The 20,331-nt window shown below is 38.3% G+C and overlaps 1 protein-coding gene across 1 annotated transcript in view; it reads right to left on the reverse strand.

The window, feature by feature from the left end:
- Nucleotides 1-20,331, reverse strand: part of LOC127619038 (rho guanine nucleotide exchange factor 25-like) — a 138,836-nt gene continuing 118,505 nt past the window's right edge. Inside the window, exons 10-18 of the mRNA XM_052091760.1 lie at nt 14,923-15,012; nt 13,907-13,999; nt 12,279-12,329; nt 11,978-12,055; nt 11,663-11,854; nt 8,939-9,119; nt 8,365-8,582; nt 5,056-5,226; nt 1-2,368 (exon numbers count right to left, since the gene is read on the reverse strand). Of these exons, the coding sequence (XP_051947720.1) occupies nt 2,249-2,368; nt 5,056-5,226; nt 8,365-8,582; nt 8,939-9,119; nt 11,663-11,854; nt 11,978-12,055; nt 12,279-12,329; nt 13,907-13,999; nt 14,923-15,012 (1,194 nt within the window). The 3' untranslated portion in view covers nt 1-2,248. The remainder of the gene's footprint in view (nt 2,369-5,055; nt 5,227-8,364; nt 8,583-8,938; nt 9,120-11,662; nt 11,855-11,977; nt 12,056-12,278; nt 12,330-13,906; nt 14,000-14,922; nt 15,013-20,331) is intronic.

The raw sequence follows: 20,331 nt of genomic DNA on the forward strand, positions 1-20,331 counted from the left end.
TCAACAAAATGTGCTATTTTTATTAATTAAAAAAACAAAAACATTTTAGTATAACATTTTGCTTAAAAAATGTAAATGTAACTTTCAGCTGAGCTTGTTTGAAGGGGTGGCGATAGGCTACAGTCTATGTTATCATAAAAAAGGTATTGAAACAATCAAATTACCTTTCATGTTCAGTTACAGCTAGACTATGCACTAATGTTGAAAACTGTGTTCACCTGAAAATATTTCATGAAGTTTCACGTGTGTATTTTAATTAAGTGTCATGAACATGATAAGATTTTGTAGGATTTAATCAATATAATTGAGCTGTTTTACCTAAAAAATAATGAGTATTTTCAAATGCTAAATATCTTAAATGCAGATAAATACATTTTACCTTAAAGATTAAAGGCATTTTTTCCAGTGATAGGCAACTGGACAAGCAAGCCCAATTGCTTTCAATTAAACTCAAGCAGAGAGTGACTTGAGAGTAATATATATCACACAACACACTACAGAGAATACAATTCCAAAACACCAATGTGTTCCAAAAGGACACAGTTTAAATTGATATAATACAACAGTAGGTTTCATCACATAGATCATGTCCAATTCTTTCTCCTTTTTATTTCCTTCATCATCTAGAGGTGTTCTTCAAAATAGCATGCAACATTGTAAGATTCAGATCCACATCTGTGGAAAGGCAGTACAGGAAAGCTTTTAGTTTATACAGGGCTATGTCAAATGATTGGATTTCTTCTTAATTTAAAGTTTAAAATATTAAGTCAAGGCAAGAAAGGGTTGTTACAATCATTTTCAGGATATTTATGCAAGTGCATCTTAAACATGCCAACAGTAAAGCATTCAAGCTTTTTGTGCAGAGTTGCAATTTGAAGTAATAAAAGTGGTTTTAAATGTATCTGTAAAAAAAATAATAATAATAATAATAATAATAACAATTCGTTATACAGGTAATGCTAAAAGACCACTGGCGCCCTCTTTTGGAAAAAAAATTCATCTTTCAAAGTAATGATTTTGTTTGTCATTAACAAATGGCTAAGCAAGGTTGCATTTAAAAAAACACAATAAAAAGTTTTTTTTTTTTTAAACATTGGGGGGAAAAAATTGACATCTTTAACTTTTTTCTCTCAGTCTCGTGTAATAATGTCTTCCCATGAATTATAACAACTGATTCCTCTTCCTTATGTTCTACACTGAATTAAATTCCATTTCATGTTTAATATATCCTTCATTTTCTGTAAAGGGTACTGGCACCTGCTCTTTGGCACATTATGATATAAAATTTTACCTTTAGCCTACATTAAGCAATATTTTGTATCTCTAACAACAACGTTCTGTATTTGGAAACCTCATTTTGTAGCAATAGACATACAAAGTAAGCCTGGCATTGTGCATTACAGGGGAGGGGGCAGCCAAAGCCAAAATGGGTAATTTAACCACAGATTAAAAAAACAACAACAAAAAAAAACATTCATTTTGCATGTTTTTTCTGCCATGACAATTGCTGTCCAGTGCATCTTTCAAGCAGGCAGTCTGTCCTTCCCATGAGCAAGTCCTCATACTGCATGTATGTATCTCACCCAATCAGGGAAGAGAAAGCCAAGCCTCCATGTCTCCATGCACATATCATTCAACTACATACGGTATATACAAATTAGCTGCATTTAAAGTCTGTTTCCCCTTGGCTCCTACAAGTTGATGCAGCCCACAAGAGAATTTGATATAGACAGAAGATAGAAAGGGAACTTTTTTAAAGAGGCACCAATAGTGCGAAACCTTTAAAATCCAGCACGGGCCCCTTGCGGGCCCTCATATAATACAGTATGTTCTCTGATTTTAATGCACATCTCTGATTGAAAACTTTCAGCATGTTTACAAGGATGCAGCCATCAGCATTTAGCATACAAACACACACCCAAAAAAAACATACACACATGCACTCTTGCCTAAATGCATACTCATATCCTCAAACAACAGTTTATTCTGGTTTCTGCTCCAGTGGCCTCCCATTTTAGGAATGGTTGATTTTCCTTTGCACAAAACACAACTTCATTAAAAAGACAACAAAAAGGAAACAATGCAACAAAAAAAAGTCACTAGGTAATTCGTCACAGGTTTAGGAAGAATACCACAAGATAAGAGACGTGAATACAGTCCACTAGTGATGAAGTCCAGACTGTAGCATGCTCTGGTGCACACATCAGATTAAGGTTAATTTCTTTTTACTCTCAGTTTCATTCAGGGTTCACAGGTCATCCTCATCAAGTTGGGCCAAGTTACTGGAACGCTGTGGGGTGGACGAGGGACTGGAAACAGCCATACAGCCCTCTCTTGGTGAAGGTCTGTGACCTACCTCTCCTGAGCTCTAAGACACAATGATAAATAAAGAGAGATGAGAGTATGTATGAGTACAACTGGCTAAAATTATTGAATTTTCATGATGAAATAATCACTTAATTTGAAGGACATTTTCATCAAAATACAAATATTATGACTAAACAAACTAAATTATAACACTAAATTTGATATACTGTATGTAAGCATAATTAAAAAGTATGTAAATACATTAGTATGGTATTATGTTAATGTTGTTGTAGTCCAGGTTTAAAATGCAAACACATTTGTTTACAAAATGATTGGAAAAAGGTTAAAGGAATAGTTCACCCAAAAATGAAAATTCTCTCATCATTTACTTACATGCCATCCCAGATGTGTATGACTTTCTTTCTTCTGCTGAAGACAAACAGAGATTTTTAGAAGAATATTTCAGCTTTGTAGGTAGCCTAATTTCAGTACAAGTGAATGGTGGCCAGATCTTTGAAGCTTCAAAAATCACACAAAGGCAGTATAAAAGTAATCCACATGACTCTGAAACAGATACATTTTTCAATCTTTTTATTCTATAAATCTCCAATTTCACTTCCAGTATGTAAAAGTGAAAGTGGAGATTTAGAGTAAAAAGGAATTGTTTCTCACCCACACCTATCATATCACCTCTAAAGACAGGGATTTAACCACTTGAGTCGTATGGATTGCTTTTATGCTAACATTTATGTGCTTTTTGTTCCTTCAAAGTTCTGGTCACCATTTACTTGCATTGTGTGGACATACAGAGCTGAAATAATATTCTAAAAATCTTTGTTTGTGTTCTGCAGAAGAAAGAAAGTCATACACATCTAAGATATGAGGGTGAGCAAATGATGAGAGAATTTTCATTTTTGGATGAACTATCTCTTTAAAGATCCCTTCTCTAAACAGCTCATAATTAACGTCTTTATTTAAAAATTTTCCCCAGCGATTTCTTGTAATACCTTTATTGATAGTTTAAAAAAGGTATTGTGGTGCATGACAGCTAAGAAATTCTCACCTATTCCCTGAGCAGAGAATTATGGACTGTCACAAGCCTACCTCTTTTCTAAAAAGTGCTGTAGAGACTTAATTACTGGAAGCAGCCCAGGGGATGAAGTGTAATGCATATGTTGCCAGGCTTATGACATGACTGAAATAGGCTGGCAAGGGAATAGACAAGAATCAGGTGCAATCCACTTTTGCATCTGATTCTTGGCAGAAAGTTGTGATATATGATAGAGATAGATCTGACAGCTTTTCACACTTATTATAGACCTTAAAAATCTTAGATTACTACCCTTGGTATTACCTGGCCTCTATTTGTTTCTCACCTTGATCAAAATCCTATTATTTTTCCCATCCAGGTAAGAAATCCTTGTTTTTCAGTATACTGTAATTTCGACAAACAGATTGGACAAACAGATATTTCTGCCCCAAAATCACACAAATGTTTGTGCCGATGTCAGACTAGTCAGGAACAGGAGGAATCAACCTACAAATAGCTTACTTATATTTGTCTCTGCATATCAGGCAGTTGAAATTGAAAATATTACACCACCTTTAAAAATGCAATCAAAATACACATTAAAATGAAAGCATACAGCAGTATAGTAATAATTCAGGAACAGCAGATTCCATATTACCAGTCTGAAATGGCTTGTGCATTTTTTAGCAGGGACAAGATCTTTCATTGGCTGGTATATTTACAGTATTTACTATTCATAGTCAAAACATCTTTCAGATCAAGCACCAGTCTGATTCATGAGCCAGCAAGAACAATCATGCTTTTTTTAGGGTTCTGTTCCTTCCTTATGTCAACCTATCTCTTTCCTGTTTTTGAAAAGCCATAGCTCACCAGGCCTGAGTAAAGAAGACAAACAATGATTTCACACACAACTATTGTTGAGCTGTCATCAAAGCACATTCAGGACTAGACTGCTGACAGAGTAGGCTTAATGGGCTACTGTATAGCAAAAGGAAAAACCACATTGAAAGAAAAAACCCTCATAGTCATGGGTCTGTCCATAGTCTTCCAATTGAAAGAATTACAGAATTTCACAGGTGTGGTTTCTTTCGAGACATTTTTTTTTTTTTACAATACATATATGGAAAATACTGAGTGACTATAAGGTCATTCTATATATAGATTAAATGTGTGAATTTATGTCTTTGCATGTATATCATGTCTCATAGCCACTGTATGATTATTGCCCATTAGAAATTGTACAAATACAAGCTGTTTCTGTCTTAATATACATAACTACACAATGTCTAAATCTACTGTATTAAGGGCTAGGGGCAAAAAAAAAATCTTTAGTGTATTTATTTATTTATTTGATCTATTATCTAACATTTCATAATATTCTATTCTAGGCCTATCTAGTTATTAATTTTGCAGACAAATAGGAGTTTAAATAGCAGAAAAATATGCCCTCATAAATGTAAAAATACACCTGAGAATAAACACTAGGTGGGACATATTACCCCTTTATTTAAAAAAATAAATAAAGAAAAAAAGTGAATTTCTGATGCATATTAAGTACCTGTATATTAGCCTTGGTATATCAGATGTTGCATGCCCATAATGCTCCAGCAGGGGGAATAACATGACTTATTTTGCAAAAAGACATGCCAAACCAAACGCTGATCTAACTCTGAACCGATTAAATCCAAGGAGCGTGTTTGTGTTAATATTTGCAGTACCTGTGTTCCTTGAGTGCTAGAAGAATACAGTCCATTGGCAACTGCAGACTGGCAGTTCAGAGGTGCCTGGGAGAAAGATGGCTCTTCAGTGAAGGCCAGCTGTACTTGAGCTGGAGACATTATCTGGGAATTCAGTCTGGAGTCCACAGGGTAGCGCTGGACATGTGTTGACTGTGAGTAAAACAGAAACAGTGGTTACAAAATACTTCAGGTTATTTATATCTATTTACCACATAGATTACAAACTCTCTGGTGATGAAGGAAGGACACAATCCTAAATCAGGAGCATCACAAGACTCCAAATTTCTGCTGTGCCCCAGTAACATTTGAATAATAATCCTTGACTAATGAGGGAGATTAGCCTATACCGACATTAGAAAAACTTTCCCTGACAATTTCAGATATTATGTTGTATGTGTTCCATAATTCTGTCAGCTGCTTTGAATCAGAACTGGTGATGCCTTATTTGCAAATGAATCACTCTTTCCATGAATCATAAGCATAAGGGTCTGAATCAATTTAAGATTAATTTGAACAGCTCACTCACGAGTCGTTTGGAGCGCTTTCTCACTCAGTAAAAAAGTAGAACAGAATATATATATTTTTTCTTTGTTTCTTTTATTATTATTTTTTAAATCATGGGGGACCTACTGCTAAAATAGCAGAAACACGCTGGTCCTGACTTTGGGATGCGATGTGACCAATGAAATTAAGAACACTATGGTCCTAATAAAGTGCCCGACATGGTCTTCTGCTGTTGTAGCACATCCACCTCAAGGTTCGTGTTGTGCATTCTGAGATGCTATTCTGCTCACTACAATTGTACAGAATGGTTATCTGAGTTACCATAGCCTTTCTGTCAGCTTGAACCAGTCTGGCCATTCCCTGTTGACCTCTCTCATCAGCAAGGCGTTTCCATCCGCAGAACTGTCGCTTACTGGATGTTTTTGTTTTTGGCACATTCAGAGTAAACTCTAGAGACTGTTGTGCATGAAAATCCCAGGAGATCAGCAGTTACAGAAATACTCAAACCAGCCCGTCTGGCACCAACAAGTGTAGTCATGTCACTGTCAAAATGAGTGAGATCACATTTTTCCCCATTCTGATGGTTGATGTAAACATAAACTAAAGCTCCTGACAGAATCTGCATGATTTTATGCATTGCACTGCTGCCACATGATTGGCTGATTAGATAATTACATGCTCAGTGAGTGTAACTCTATATAATATAATTAGGGATGCTCGATAAGGATTTTTACAACCGATAAGATCACCGATCTTCTTTTCACCTTATCGGCTGACACAGATCCTGATTATTTCACCTTTTATCAGTATCTCTGTCATAACTGGCTATATGTAAGCTTTCTGCACACTGTCACCATTAATTGAGTTTTCCTCTTCCCATTAATATCCCTTTGCCTAGTTTTTGCTGACAATTGTTTTTTAAAAGGCTTATTAAAAAAAAAAAAATATATATATATATATATATATATATATATATATATATATATATATATATATATATATATATATATATATTTCTAATAAGACTTTTAAAATAGTAGTCTAACAAAATATTATTTATATTAAGATAGATAAAAATCCACCACTCCACTTCAATATTTATCCACATGAATAAATATTATTCATATTATATTATTTTGCATTATATTTAATACATTATATTATGTTATCTTAATATTGTATAAATAAATCTTATATTTATTAATTCCTTCCCTGCCTTTTCATTTAGTTGGATGAGTGTATTAATAGTTGATTTTTCACTTGTTGCTGCTTGAACTTTAATGGAACATGCGCTCTCACATGAGGGCAAGAGAAGAAAGGAAAGTGGAGAAAGAGTGCATGTTTCTGGACTATACATGTGCTACTTTTTTAATGCCAGTTAATCTGAAGATTTTTAATTAAGATGTCTGAATTATACCACATCTTGTAACTCGTGTTATTACTGATGCCTATGACTGGCGGAGACTGAGAATCTACCACAATTAGCGATAATAAGGACCGTTTTACAACTCACGCCTTGTCACCCGTTAAACGCTACATTAACAGTACAGTATACAAACTTTTCATTTTTCCATACCTTTCCCACTGCATCATTCTTAACTGCTGAATCAAGATTGATATCTTACAAAAACTATGTCAGTATTCCCCACACTTGAGCGTTCGGTTTATGCGATCAGCCAAATTACCGATCACCAATCGAGTCATAGGATGTGATTATTGACGGATACGGACCGTTGGCCAATCGATCAGAGCATTCCTAAATATAACTGACAAAACAAGCCCATTCTTGATCAGCACAGGCTTGACCACAGTTAAATATTATCTCTGTGTGAACACATGTGATCTGTTTCATCTTGAGGTGAGAGCAGAGAATGATGGATTGTTAGAATAACAATTCTCCTGTGCACTAGAACCAGGGTCCCCCTTGGTCCCCCCCCAACCAGCACCCTTTTTGACCCGGCCATGACTACAACTTTGCTTGAGTTTGGAAGTCAAGAGAACTGTGACAAACGTATTATATTCTATAGTGCCAAAGAGTTGCAGGTGAAATTATCCCAAATAGCATGCACTTTGAAAATCCACTGGAAAATAGCACACTATCCAGGCATCTTTGAGAAACAATTTTCAATTTACTATGATTTGCACTGCAACAAAATAATTTCACCGATCGGAATTGCAAAAATAATCAATGTTTCCAAAACAGCTTTCTGAATACACCCAGCTTTCTGAATTTGTATAGCAGCAGAGTGACACAATGTTTACAGTTTTTGAGAAAATACCTATGAATGTCTTACTTGTACATTGTATATTAAGCTAGGAATAAGACATTCTTTAGCTTTAAGGATGTTTAGATATTTTGGAACACTTTACAATAAGGTTCCATTTGGTAATATTAGTTAATGGATTAGGTATCATGAACAAACAATTAACATTATATTTTTTACAGTACATATTAATCTTAGTTAATGTTTGTTTATGAAAATACAACTGTTCATTGTTAGTTCTTGTTAACTAATGTTGTTAACAAATGTTAACAAATGGAACCTTATTGTAAATTGTTACAGATACTTTTACTGGATAACAAGAAAAAAAATAATATTTAAGAAAATTATTTGTATTATTCATCCAGGATGCACAAATCCAAATCATATGCACTATTCATGAGGCAAATGGTTTTCTGCCCAGGTCTGTTAGGAAGAGTAGATGCCGTGGGGCTGTGGGGCATTAAGGTTATGTTTGTAGAGCAAACCTCAGGCAATGTATTAGATGAATGAAATCTCATACCTCTGGCTGTGAGTGGGCATCAATGGGGGCCTGACTGGGCAGGAAGATAGATGGCAATGAGGTGTTGCAGGAGCGAAGGCAGGGCAGTTTGTGTCGGTCGATAGATGCTGAGGAGTGCGGCCTCAGGCCAGCCGTTGCTGACAGAGGAGGCTTCATGCTACGACCCAGACTGTTGCTTTTACTCTCCTTCCTCTGATACTCTATGGGCGACTGCAGGGCTGAACCACACAACAAAACAAATTTGTTTTTTAATGACAATTTTGCCTGAAATATTATTGAAATTACTGAGGTCCTGAATGAACAAGGGAAATGTGTAAATTGTAGAAGTCTTGAGCTTAGATATCAGTTGCATTTTCATTAGATATCCACTAATATTAATAAATCTTCTATGGATGGACTGAACTGCAGCCTCCTGCTATGGCCCTACTGTTGAGAGCAGATAGCAGTTTGATGTGCCCTTTAACTAGAGCAGTTCTAGCAGTGGCTTACAAACTCTCCCTCTCCTTAGGCCAGGGGGCAGAGATAAAGGCAAAGGGATTGTGGATGTGGGTGCAGAGGCCTTTGGAACTCTCACCATTGAGGAAGTTGCGTTGGGTCTCCAGTATTTGGCCAACATCAGTGACCCAGGCCTTGCAAATATCCTGGGACAAGGACTGCAGGACAAATCGCACTGTACTACCATCAGCCGCACGGGACGTCAGGGCAAAGCGAGTGGGGTCACCCTCTACAAATGCCTCCACAGCCAGACAACTTATCTGAAAGGAGTAGTCACATGAACATACACAAACATATTTAACATCAAAATCAAGTGGTGAACCCAATAAAGTATAAAAATGAATAAAATTAACAAAAACAAAAATGCCCTCAAAATTATTAATTATTAATTAAATTAATTATTAACATGAACTGCATTGGCTCAGCAATTTTGTTAATGCATAAACAACATCAAAAGTGTCTGGGTTATGTTTTCTTTTGAGGATTAAAGCATGTTACACAACCCGTCCATGTTGGAATCTACCCAATTTGGTTAGCTTCTACTAAGTGACAGATAAATTTGTGTCAAAATACCGTAGAGTTTATTTGGATGCTCAGCCTTTGACAGCAACATCAAAAGCTGTAGATAAAATAACTGTGACGTTACACCGCAGAGGCGATCACATTCTGGGTTCGTCTGCAGCAGCAGCTTGTATTGATAGAAATTGGGCAGCGCTGCTGTCTTAATAATCCTTTAAGCATTTTATAATTTTATATGTTCTTATTGTTTTAAAAAGTTAGAATAAAGAAATATATGACTGAATTTCAGCCATGTAACTCGATGTGCCGCAAGCTGATAGGTTCTTTGAATGTGTTGTTATCTGTTAACCAGACGGCTCACTCTCATGTGACATGTTAAGCCAGTTGGCTTGTATGGTGTAAGCTGGTTGGTCCTTTGACATGTTATTGGGTAGCCAATCAACTTGTGTCCCTGTCTTTGTCTAACATTAAAACAGTTTTGCAGATAAGCCAGTTTCACTACAGCGTGCTGTAAGGGTTTTTCTCTGAAACCCACCTCCATCCCAGCTCCACTTGTCTAGATCTGCTACGTGGGGATTGTATGTATACCTATTTGTGCAGCAGCATGTCCTAGATGCCAGGGTTTCCATTAGCTGGTAATTAAACATTTTTGACCGTTAAAATGTCGAATTCAAATTCAAACACTGTCGGACACAATGTCCAGTAAACATATTAACATGACGCATCAACAAACCCTTTGCGGATGCAACCAATGCACAGCATGACACCATCCCAATGATTACAGCGCTGATGAAGCAGTGTCCTAATTACACGACTCCAGGGGTTTTATACCATACACTGACAAAAGCAGCCTGCATTATTCCTGTCTCACGTGCCCGTAGTGAGAAGCTTTTCTCACTTCAGAATAACATTAAAATGGGGTTGCGACTTCTAGAGGAGCTTTTATGCTATGAAAAATCTGAGGAAAATAGTCATAAAAATAAAGAGTCAAGGAAATTACACAAGGTGTGAAATTATATGACATAAGGGGTGGGTGATATGACCAAAATCTTACATAAAGTATGAGTAATTTTAGCAAGATAACAATATCACAGTATAGTATTTTTTTCTAAATCAATTAATATTGGTTTATATATTAAATAACCATCTTGTTATGCCTATTTTTGGATAATCCAATCAGTGAATTAAATACTTCCTCTAAATTTAAGATCTTCCCAAAGTAATGGAACAAAGACAATAATTAGCTACATAAGTATATATATATATATATATATATATATATATATATATATAAACTTTACACAGCATATCTGTGTATTTTCTCGTAGCAGCAAGTCTCCGTATTTGCTCTGCAGCAGCATAGCAGATCTATTCCACAAAGACCAATATCTTAACAATATGTCAATGTCATACCCACATTAACATGCTAAATCTTTCAGAGAGTTGACATGACTGAACTATGGTTTATAGTGAAATATGTTCATTCTTTCTAAACTAACAACAAAACCAGTTTTAACTTGGTACAGTGGGCCAGTGTGATTTTGTTAACATAACAGTTTGATGAATACACATCCTCACACTTTTAACACACTTCTAAAGCCATTCACGAACAGTCAGTGCATACAGCGGTGGTCATGAGACAGGGTCCCATTTGTCCCGTTAAATCTTCCAAGTTTATCTTGTTCATATAAGATCGTCGTTAGGTCATCATATCGGTCACAACGGTTATATGTTGGTAATTTTAAAAAGCCGTTTGCGATCAGAGTTTGTGGGATTCCTTCATGAAAATATAAAATCTACTTACAGTTTTAGTGGGGCAACTGGGTCTTATTAGAGCAGATACTACAACAATGACAGCGATCTGTGTAATATCATACCTTATGTCAAATACAAAGATTGTCATGATCCGCTGATTCTGATGGAAATGTAAAAAAAGGCCCAAATCTCCAATAATCTTTCAGAAATGAGGTGTTTCAACCCCACAAACAGTGTTTTTACGAAGTGCTCATTAAAAGTGTTTTTTCTCTGGGGTGCTAAAAAACATAAGGGAATTGCCAGTGCCGAGCATTTGTTTGTAAACAGTAACTTCATATATGGGAAGCAATAATAGTTAATAAGCCTATTTATCTTGCTTTCCAAATTATGCATAATGATGTGGTTAGCTGTTTAATTATTTTAAAATTGAATTTAGCATAATGTTTCCTGTCAGAATAGACCTGGGACCCATTTGAGAATCCCTGATATAGACAATATGATAATAACATCCACTAAAGGAATAACTCACCTTAATACTGTTCTTAAATATATATCCAGGTATGGAGAACCCTTTTTTCCTGTCTATTGGTTCACTGAAGATGACAATCTGCTCAAAGAGAAAGACCCGCCTCTCTTTAGCACGAGAAAGTAAGCTGTTGTCCTGTTCTGTTACTGTGAATGTGTCTTGCTGGAGTAGTTTTCCCTGTGCTGTGATCTTCCCCTGATGAGAGAGAGAGAGAGAGAGAGAGAGAGAGAGCGAGAGAGAGAGAGAGATGCTTAGAGCTGCTCATAGTATTTCCACAGACCAACAGCTTTAAACCAAAGCCTATGTCTGGCGCCATACCTCAAAGCCTTGCAGCCGACCCACGTTCATCATGTCATTGCAGCGCTTAGGAACAAAACACATCACCTCCACTGCTTTCTGTTCCAGAGAAAAAGATAGAGAGATATACAAATGTAGATATTAAAAAAGGGAGAGCCCAATATGTGGAAAATTACCTCAACCCCTTGCTTATATTGCCACAAAATGAAGAAAACAAATTACAGAATCACACCATGTTTCTTGGTGGTATCATGAATTTCTGGTCTAGAGAAATACATAGAACTTCTATATAATTACAGTGTCTGAGTTACATGATTTATACCTCCAGCTCTTCAGTGTCCATCCCAGCCTTTGTGTAGTACTTCAGGAAATCCTGTCACGAGACACACAGCATGAGCTCTAAAATGTTCTATTTCTGTATCAGGGTTTATTTGTATTAATGGCTGTTTGCCGGTAGAAACTAATTAAACACATTCCTTTCAGTAAGCTGGTGAATCCTTGAACATGAGAAGAAATGTATGTTAGTGATTCTACGTGGTTGGTGAACTGTTACAAACCAGCTGAGAAAATGTCTAAAAGACTGTTCTGATTTGAGTAAAAGTACTTCTTTTGGCAGCATCTTAACAGTACTCTATAAACTTCAGAGCTTAATGTGTGCATAAAACTCACAGACCGTTCTGAAAGCCATCAGCATACAAAAATATCTTCTAAAAGACCAATTAACCATTTTGCTGAAATGTTAGCGAGCACGTGGAAATATTAAATATCTACATTAAAGCTGAAGTATTTAATTTCTGCGACACTAGCTTCAATGAACGGAATTGCAAAAATAAACAATGTTTTCAAAATAGCTTTCTGAATACGCCTCTCACCTGCAGTTGTTCAAATGGTCAGAAAGTCCCACCCCCCACTCACACTACTGGTTGAGTAATGTTGTTGGGGCGGATCTGAGCGGGTCACTCAAAACAAACACATGAGTTTTTATAGTGCCACAGAGACACAGTGTTTAAAGTTTTCAAGAAACTTAATCTATGAATGGATTATTCACAGTTGACTGTGCATATTAAGATGGGATAGTAGAAAGTATTTTAACACTGAATATAAATACAACCCTCAGATTTAAATTTTTTTTAAATGCTAAAGATGTGAACACACTACACTTTGTGCTCATTCATTCCCATTTGAATGGCAGAGACACAAGGACATGCAAAGAAATGTCTCTTTTCATTATGCTCAAAGTTCAAGTTTGGTGAACTCTGACCTGTAAATTCACACGTGTGACCAATAAAAGATCAAATCATCCCACACTGACCACTTGGCTCAATACAAAGAATACATACTATTTCAAAGCTGCATGTTTTCATTGTTGTAGGTAAGTGAGTAGATGGTAAGTTTTAACATTTTGAATATAGTTTTATTTGTTTTTTGTGACTTATTATTAAAAACAGAAGCCCTCAAGCATGACATTAAATCCCATTGTGGTGTCTAAAATAATTTTGCATGCTCAAAGTCACCAGATGTGTTGAACTTTAGAATTTTGGATGTATTAAAAAAAAAAACAGTCAAATGTACCATCTTGTACTGTAACCTCTTCAGTGACCAAATGGAATTGCAAAAATAATCACTGTGTCCAAACAGATTTACCAAACTCTCCACCCATTTTGCCAAACAGATAGTCCCACCCCAAACTCGCACTCAAAAAGATCGTAATTCCGTTTAAAAATTACGCACTGCGCCTTTAAAGTTATGTGGCTAAATTGACAATATACTGCAAAAGTGTGGCTGCGGACATCATGTTTTTGATATTGCCTAAACTAAAAAAAAATTATATCAATGTTTGTCTATAATATCTGGAATTGGTTGGACACTTACTATAGAATCATCCACATGGGCACAAGAATGAGAGTGTATTAGTGTTTGTGTATTACTTTACGTTGCTCTCAGATTCACCTTCAGCAGCAGCTGGTATTTCATGATCCTCTGCACGGGTTTGATGAGCAGGTCATTCAGCTGCAGCCTGTGGCCCAGCTGCTGTTTCAGCTCCTACACCCACACACAAACAAATATTCTCAGACATGACTGACTTATTTCTTTATTCAGTAGATAAATAGAAAAAGGGCTATGTTTGGAATTTCACACTATCATACTTATACTATTTTCGCAATATGAAGTATGTAGTATGTATACTGTGCATAGAATTTTCTATTTGCATGGAATATATAGATTAATTATGACATTTGTCCAAATCTGCAGTGCACACTGCAGGATCCCAGTATACAGTGTGCTTGACTTAAATTTCCATTTCTAGTTTGACAAATGAGCCAGATTCAATATCAACTGCTATTTTAACATATTTTCATCAAGACTATTTCAAAAATCTTTCAGAAAATGGATTTAAAATTGCAAAACTGTTTTTATTTTCAAAATGATAACTCGACAGCATTCACTGAATTTCACATGCAATGTAATGAGATCCAATGACAACAATCATTCATGTTGCATACTGTGTCATTACAAAAAATACTGTGCTGAATTAAGTATAATGCACAGCATACCGTAAGAGGTACACTAGATTTCCATTTCGAACATGGCCAAACACTCCATGTGATCTATTATCCCACAAAGCCCTGCAAAATTAATCTACAAACTAAGTTGGCTAGCAAACCTTTAAATGTTTTGGCACAGCACAAAGAAGAATGAATTTAGTGCAAAAGTTTTCAATCAAGCATATCTTTGTTTTGTCTGTTCCAAGAATTAATAGTGCAGTCAGGGTCTTTCTGTCCACTGAGTGACTATGACACATATAAATTGCAAATGATAGAGAGAAAGAGTAGCTGCAATGAGATATTTACACAGATGGGTCTGTTCGGTCAATGCATTCCCTTGCGCTTGACCTGTAGCTCTACTCCACTAGAGCATGTGTGCATGTGCTTTTGCGTGTGCGTCTGCACTTGACATGCCCTTACCTCAAAGTAGGTCTCAATGTATTCTGACACGATGTGCTCAGACTTAGGTTTGTTCTGGCAATAAACCACATACATGTGAAGCCGTCTTTCCTGCGGTTTGAAAAAACAAATTTTTTTGAACATATATTCATTGCGGTCCAAACAGTTCACAAATCAGAAACAATTCAGAAATCACTGTAGTAACAATGATTTCCAATGGGAAGAAACAGAAATAGGTTGAATCTCTCTCTCTCTCTCTCTCTCTCTCCCTCTCTCTGTCTCTCTCTCTCTCACACACACATACACACACACACAAAATGTAAATTTCAAATGGTAAAAACAAGAAAAAAAGTCTTTTTAAGAAATTATATGTAACCTAGAGGATTTTTCTGTCTTTTCTTTTCTTTTAGGTCATTATTACTATATTACGACAATGTTTTAGTACCATGTTAAAAAACATCTATGATTTAGAGAATAAAGTTGTAATATTTTGAGGATAAAGTAAAAAATTAAGAGAATAAAGTCATACCATTATGAGATTAAAGTCATAATATTTTGAGGCACAAAAATGCTGTCATAACATATCGTGTCTTTAAGTTTTTAAATTATATTTATTGATTTATTTATTTTTGTCATTCCCATCATTCTCAATGGTGGTTTTCTGTTATACTGTAATACATGTAAACATGTAAAAATGTAATGCATTTTTTTTAATTATTTAAATAATCATAAACTGAAAGAAGCACAACAAATACTTCCAGATGTATGAATACTTTACAATTTAAAAACTATATATATATTTACAGTAATGAGAATTAGATTTTTCTTTTTTTTTATGGTAATGAAAATTGAAAAATTGCTACATTTTCATGAAAATAATGTCAGAAAGGAAAAAACATAATGGTCCAAAAATATATATAAAAAGGTTTATATTCATTAAGCAAAATATAATTTTTTTTCTTATGATTTTGGGGTGAAATATGACCTGTCATGTTCTTGACAGGTTTGAGATTTACCATATATTATCAACAGTGATATCACTGAAATACACAGAAGATCTTTGAGAGAGAAAATTGCAGACATAAAACATCAGTCATTGCGTGACACTATTCATGCAATAGATGATAACATTCTTTCATCACTTTGAACGTAAATGCAAGAGACAGTAAGATGGATTTCATTACAGAAATGTGTTATGACAACGAGGTGATGCGATGGAAAATCTTAAGCTGCTGTATGTCTTTAAATAAGATTATAAGTTTGAAATTGACTCTCTCTTGAGTATTTGACGGCATAGAGAGAGATTGCATAACACTATGGAGGAGTGAGAGCAGAAGGTCATGTATAATTCAGACCAATTATAATGAATGTAATCAGAGCCCAATTCTCTCTCACTGCATTCAGGTATCAGGAGCATGCACCTGGACATTACTAAACACACAAAACACACTCAGTAGAAGGGTCATGTGTAACTGCCAGTAAAATGCTTGGCAAAATTTAGAATTTAAGAATCGGCTCTCTTTCAGTTCATGAGTTGGAATTTGATTTGAATTGGCCATGCCCAACAATATGTTGAATTGGAACTTGAATAACAGGAAGTGGAATTTACATTTGCAGTTTTAAGAATTTCAATGCAATCACACGACTGAGGCGTTTCATTAGACCATCACACGTGTGGAAACATTATGAAATTGTATGTTTGTAAAAGTAAATGTTAATTTTATTCACAGGGAATGCTTTAAATTGATGAAGAATTTTTCCACTTGCAGCAATGACACCTTTTGACACCAGCATTCTAGCAATCAGTTTATTCTAGATCGTCATGTATGTTAATCTTTTGCTTTCAACAGCACTTCCTAAAGATGCAATTGGCATGTAGGGCACTTCTCATGGATTTTCCAAACAAGCTTTCTAATAACAGCCTCAAACTTTCATTCATCCATCATCAATTACCTCTCAATCTTTTAATTTTTTTTGCACATTCTACCATTTTCTTCTCAGTTTCAGATGTGAACTTTTTTTGAAAGTCTGCCTAAAATGCCAACATCCCAGAGTCTTCTCTTCACTTTTGCAGATGAAACTGGTGTTTTGCTCTGACTGTTCATTGATGTTGCCAGTTTGTGACCTGTGAGGGGTCTGATTCTCAAACTAGAGACTCTGATGTTTATCTTTCATTAAGTAGCACAACTGTTTTCATTAGAAATTAGCATATTAGAATCATTTCTCAAGTATTACACAACATATTATTTTCTTAGAAGACGTGTGTGTGTGTGTCTGTGTGTGTGTGTGTGAGTGTGTGTGTCTTTTGTTTAAGTTTTATATTAAACTATTGTAGTCTGGCTAAACAACCCCCTACCTCTGTGTGGTGTCGGATGGGCAACGTTGTGGGCAGCGCCATGGGGGGGGCAATAAATACTATTCCCTCCCCTTTCTGTCATGGTGCTTTACAGCGGCCAAATGGGGGCTCTGGACGGGTGCGAGGGGCTGGTAACCCCTCTACCTTCAATTCATTACCACTAAACCACGGAATAAATATGCGATAAAGCTAGTGCCGGAGGCCCTGGGGGGACAGGCGTCTATGACGTGTCCTGGCCAAACTCCATCAGGCATAGCCAGGAGACTGAATCCTCACCCTCGGGGCTCCTCCAGAAACATCAAAAAGCCACTAGGATGGCCACGTGGAATGTTCGAACACTCACAGCGGAGGAGAGGCTGCCACTCCTCTGTCGGGAGCTGGACCGGTACCGCCTGGATCTTTGTGGTGTTCAGGAGGCCCGGTGGACCGGCTCTGGCTCTTGCAACTATGAGGGGTGGACTGTCCTCTACTCGGGGCAGGTGACTGCCAAACAACAGGGAGTGGCTCTTCTTTTGAACAAAAGAATGAAGGCAGCGTGGGAGCGTGGCGGTGAGGTGTGGGAAGCTGTGAGCCCCAGGTTACTTTGGGTTCGCCTTCCCATCAACCAGAGGCGAGGAGTGGTGGTCGTGGTTATTTATGCCCCCATCGAAGACGAACATCCGTGGAGGGATGCGGGACAGATCGATGATTCAGATGCCTTCTATGACCTCCTGTCACAGGTGTTGGCTAAAGTGGCCCCTCGGGATAGAATCATCATGTTGGGTGATTTCAATGCCCGAGTTGGTCATGATGCTTGCACCTGGTCAGGAGTGATTGGAAGACATGGGCCTGATCAGCTCAATAACAATGGCAGGAGGCTGCTAGATTTTTGTGCAGCCCATGGGCTTATAATTACCAACACACTGTTCCAGCATCAGCGCATCCACACAACATCATGGATGCATGCCGGGTCATGAACATCTGGTGGACTACATAGTGACTGAACAGCGGATGCGGGCCCATGTCCTTGACACCAGGACCTACCGTGGAGCTGATCTGCCCACTGACCATCGACTTGTCATCTGTAAGATGGGCCTGCCATTCTTCCACTCCGGTGGTGGGTGTAAACCCAGGACCCCTTTCAAACCCATAGTGGCCTGGTCTAGGCTAGCTGATGAAAGTTGCAAGCGAGAATTTCAGCATCGCTTGCAGCTGGGGTTGGCATCATCCCCCACTCCTCTGGATGTCGAGGGGAAATGGGCAAGGTTTAGGACTGTGGCTCATGTAACTGCAATGGCAGTTTTGGGCACACGGTCCAGACCTCCTCAGAAACCCGGGCTGACGGAGGAGGTGTTCAGGCTGGCTGAGAAAAAGCAACAGGCCCACTCTCATCGTCTACAGCATCCCACGTCTGAGAATGAGGAGGCTTACCGCAGCCTTCGCTCAGAGGTTCGGAGAGCCGTGAGGCTCTGCAAGGATGGTTGGTGGTCGCGGGTTGCTGAGGAGATGGAGTCTGCCTCAGTGGCCCACGATCACAAATCGCTCTTTAATTCCATCAAAAAAGTTACTTGCAGCACCACACCTATTACCATCATTAGGGGAAAAAACAGTGATCCAATCTCCGACCCCCAGAAACTGGTTTGCAGATTTGCTGAGCATTTCTGTGAGGTCCTGGGGGAGGGGAAGTCCCTGAGCCTGGAAAACATTGTGGGACAAAGTGGGGATGACCCTGCTGGGGCTGCGGTGCCACAAATATTGGAGGAAGAAGTCGCTCCCTGTGGGTGGCTGGCTGAGGTGCCATCTTTGGAGGAAGTACTGAAGGTGATCCAGAGCCTGAGTCCAGGAAAGGCACCGGGCAGAGATGATCTCCCCAGTGAAATGCAGAGGGAGGGTGGTGTTTGTGTACAGACTGCCCTACATGACATCATAACAACAGTCTGGACCACTCCGCAGGATTGGAAGGATGCCCTGGTGGTCCCTCTCTTTAAAAAGGGGGACCGCTCAGATTATAATATCTATAGGGGCATCTCACTCCTCAGTGTGCCGGGAAAGGTCCTGGCAAGGATTATTCAACATCGCCTTACCAGGCACGCTGAGGAGAGACTTGCGGAGCCCCAGTGTGGTTTCAGGAATGGGCGGTCTTGCACGGATGCCATATTCTCTGTCCGTCTGCTACAGCAGAGGTTTAGGGAATTCCAGCAAGACCTACATCTCTGCTTTATTGACCTGGTCAAGGCCTATGATACCATCAGTAGGCCTGGGCTCTGGGTTGTTCTCCGTGCTTTCGGAGTCCCAGACCCACTCCTCACGATCATTAAGGACCTTCATGATGGCGAGCGGGCCCGGGTAAAACTAAGTGGTCAGGAGTCGGAGCCATTCCCTGTTCACTTTGGAGTGCGACAGGGATGTCATCTGGCTCCCACATTATTTAATATCTATTTCGACCACGTGGTTCATGAAGCCTTCGATGGCTGCACTGGAGGAATTTCCATCTGGTACAGATATAATGGGAGGTTGATCGATGCCCGGGTGCGGTCAAGGGATGGCTCCCTATTGGTCAACCACATTATGTATGCTGATGATCTGGTGATTGCTGCTCACTCAGAGGAGGAATTGGGGGCGCTGCTGATGAACCTGGAGCTTGCCACCAAGAGATGGGGCCTTACCATCAGCCCAACCAAAACGAAGCACCTTCCTGGGTATTATGTACCATCAGACACTCCACCCCCACAGCTCCCGATTGGTGATGGGGCAGTTGTGGAGAGAGTGAAGTGTTTTCCATACCTGGGAAGTGTGCTTATGACCAGCTCCAGTTTGACAGCAGAAGTCTCACTCCGAATTTCATCGGTTGCGTAACGCTGTGTGGAAGCTACCCGGTTTGTCACTCCGCACGAAGCTTCAGGTATTCTCGGCCACGGTCATTCCCTCCCTTCTCAATGCTTGCGAAACGTGGACCCCCCTAATGGAACATCATCGCCGGTTAGAAACATTTAGGCTGGCCTGCCTAAGATCCATCCTGGGTTTAACCAGGCTGGATTGTGTGAGGAGCTCACAAATCTTTGAAAGATGTGAACAAAGTCCCATCGGTGAGCTCC

This window comes from Xyrauchen texanus, chromosome 25 (assembly GCF_025860055.1).
Source record: "Xyrauchen texanus isolate HMW12.3.18 chromosome 25, RBS_HiC_50CHRs, whole genome shotgun sequence".
Classification (NCBI taxonomy): domain Eukaryota; kingdom Metazoa; phylum Chordata; class Actinopteri; order Cypriniformes; family Catostomidae; genus Xyrauchen; species Xyrauchen texanus.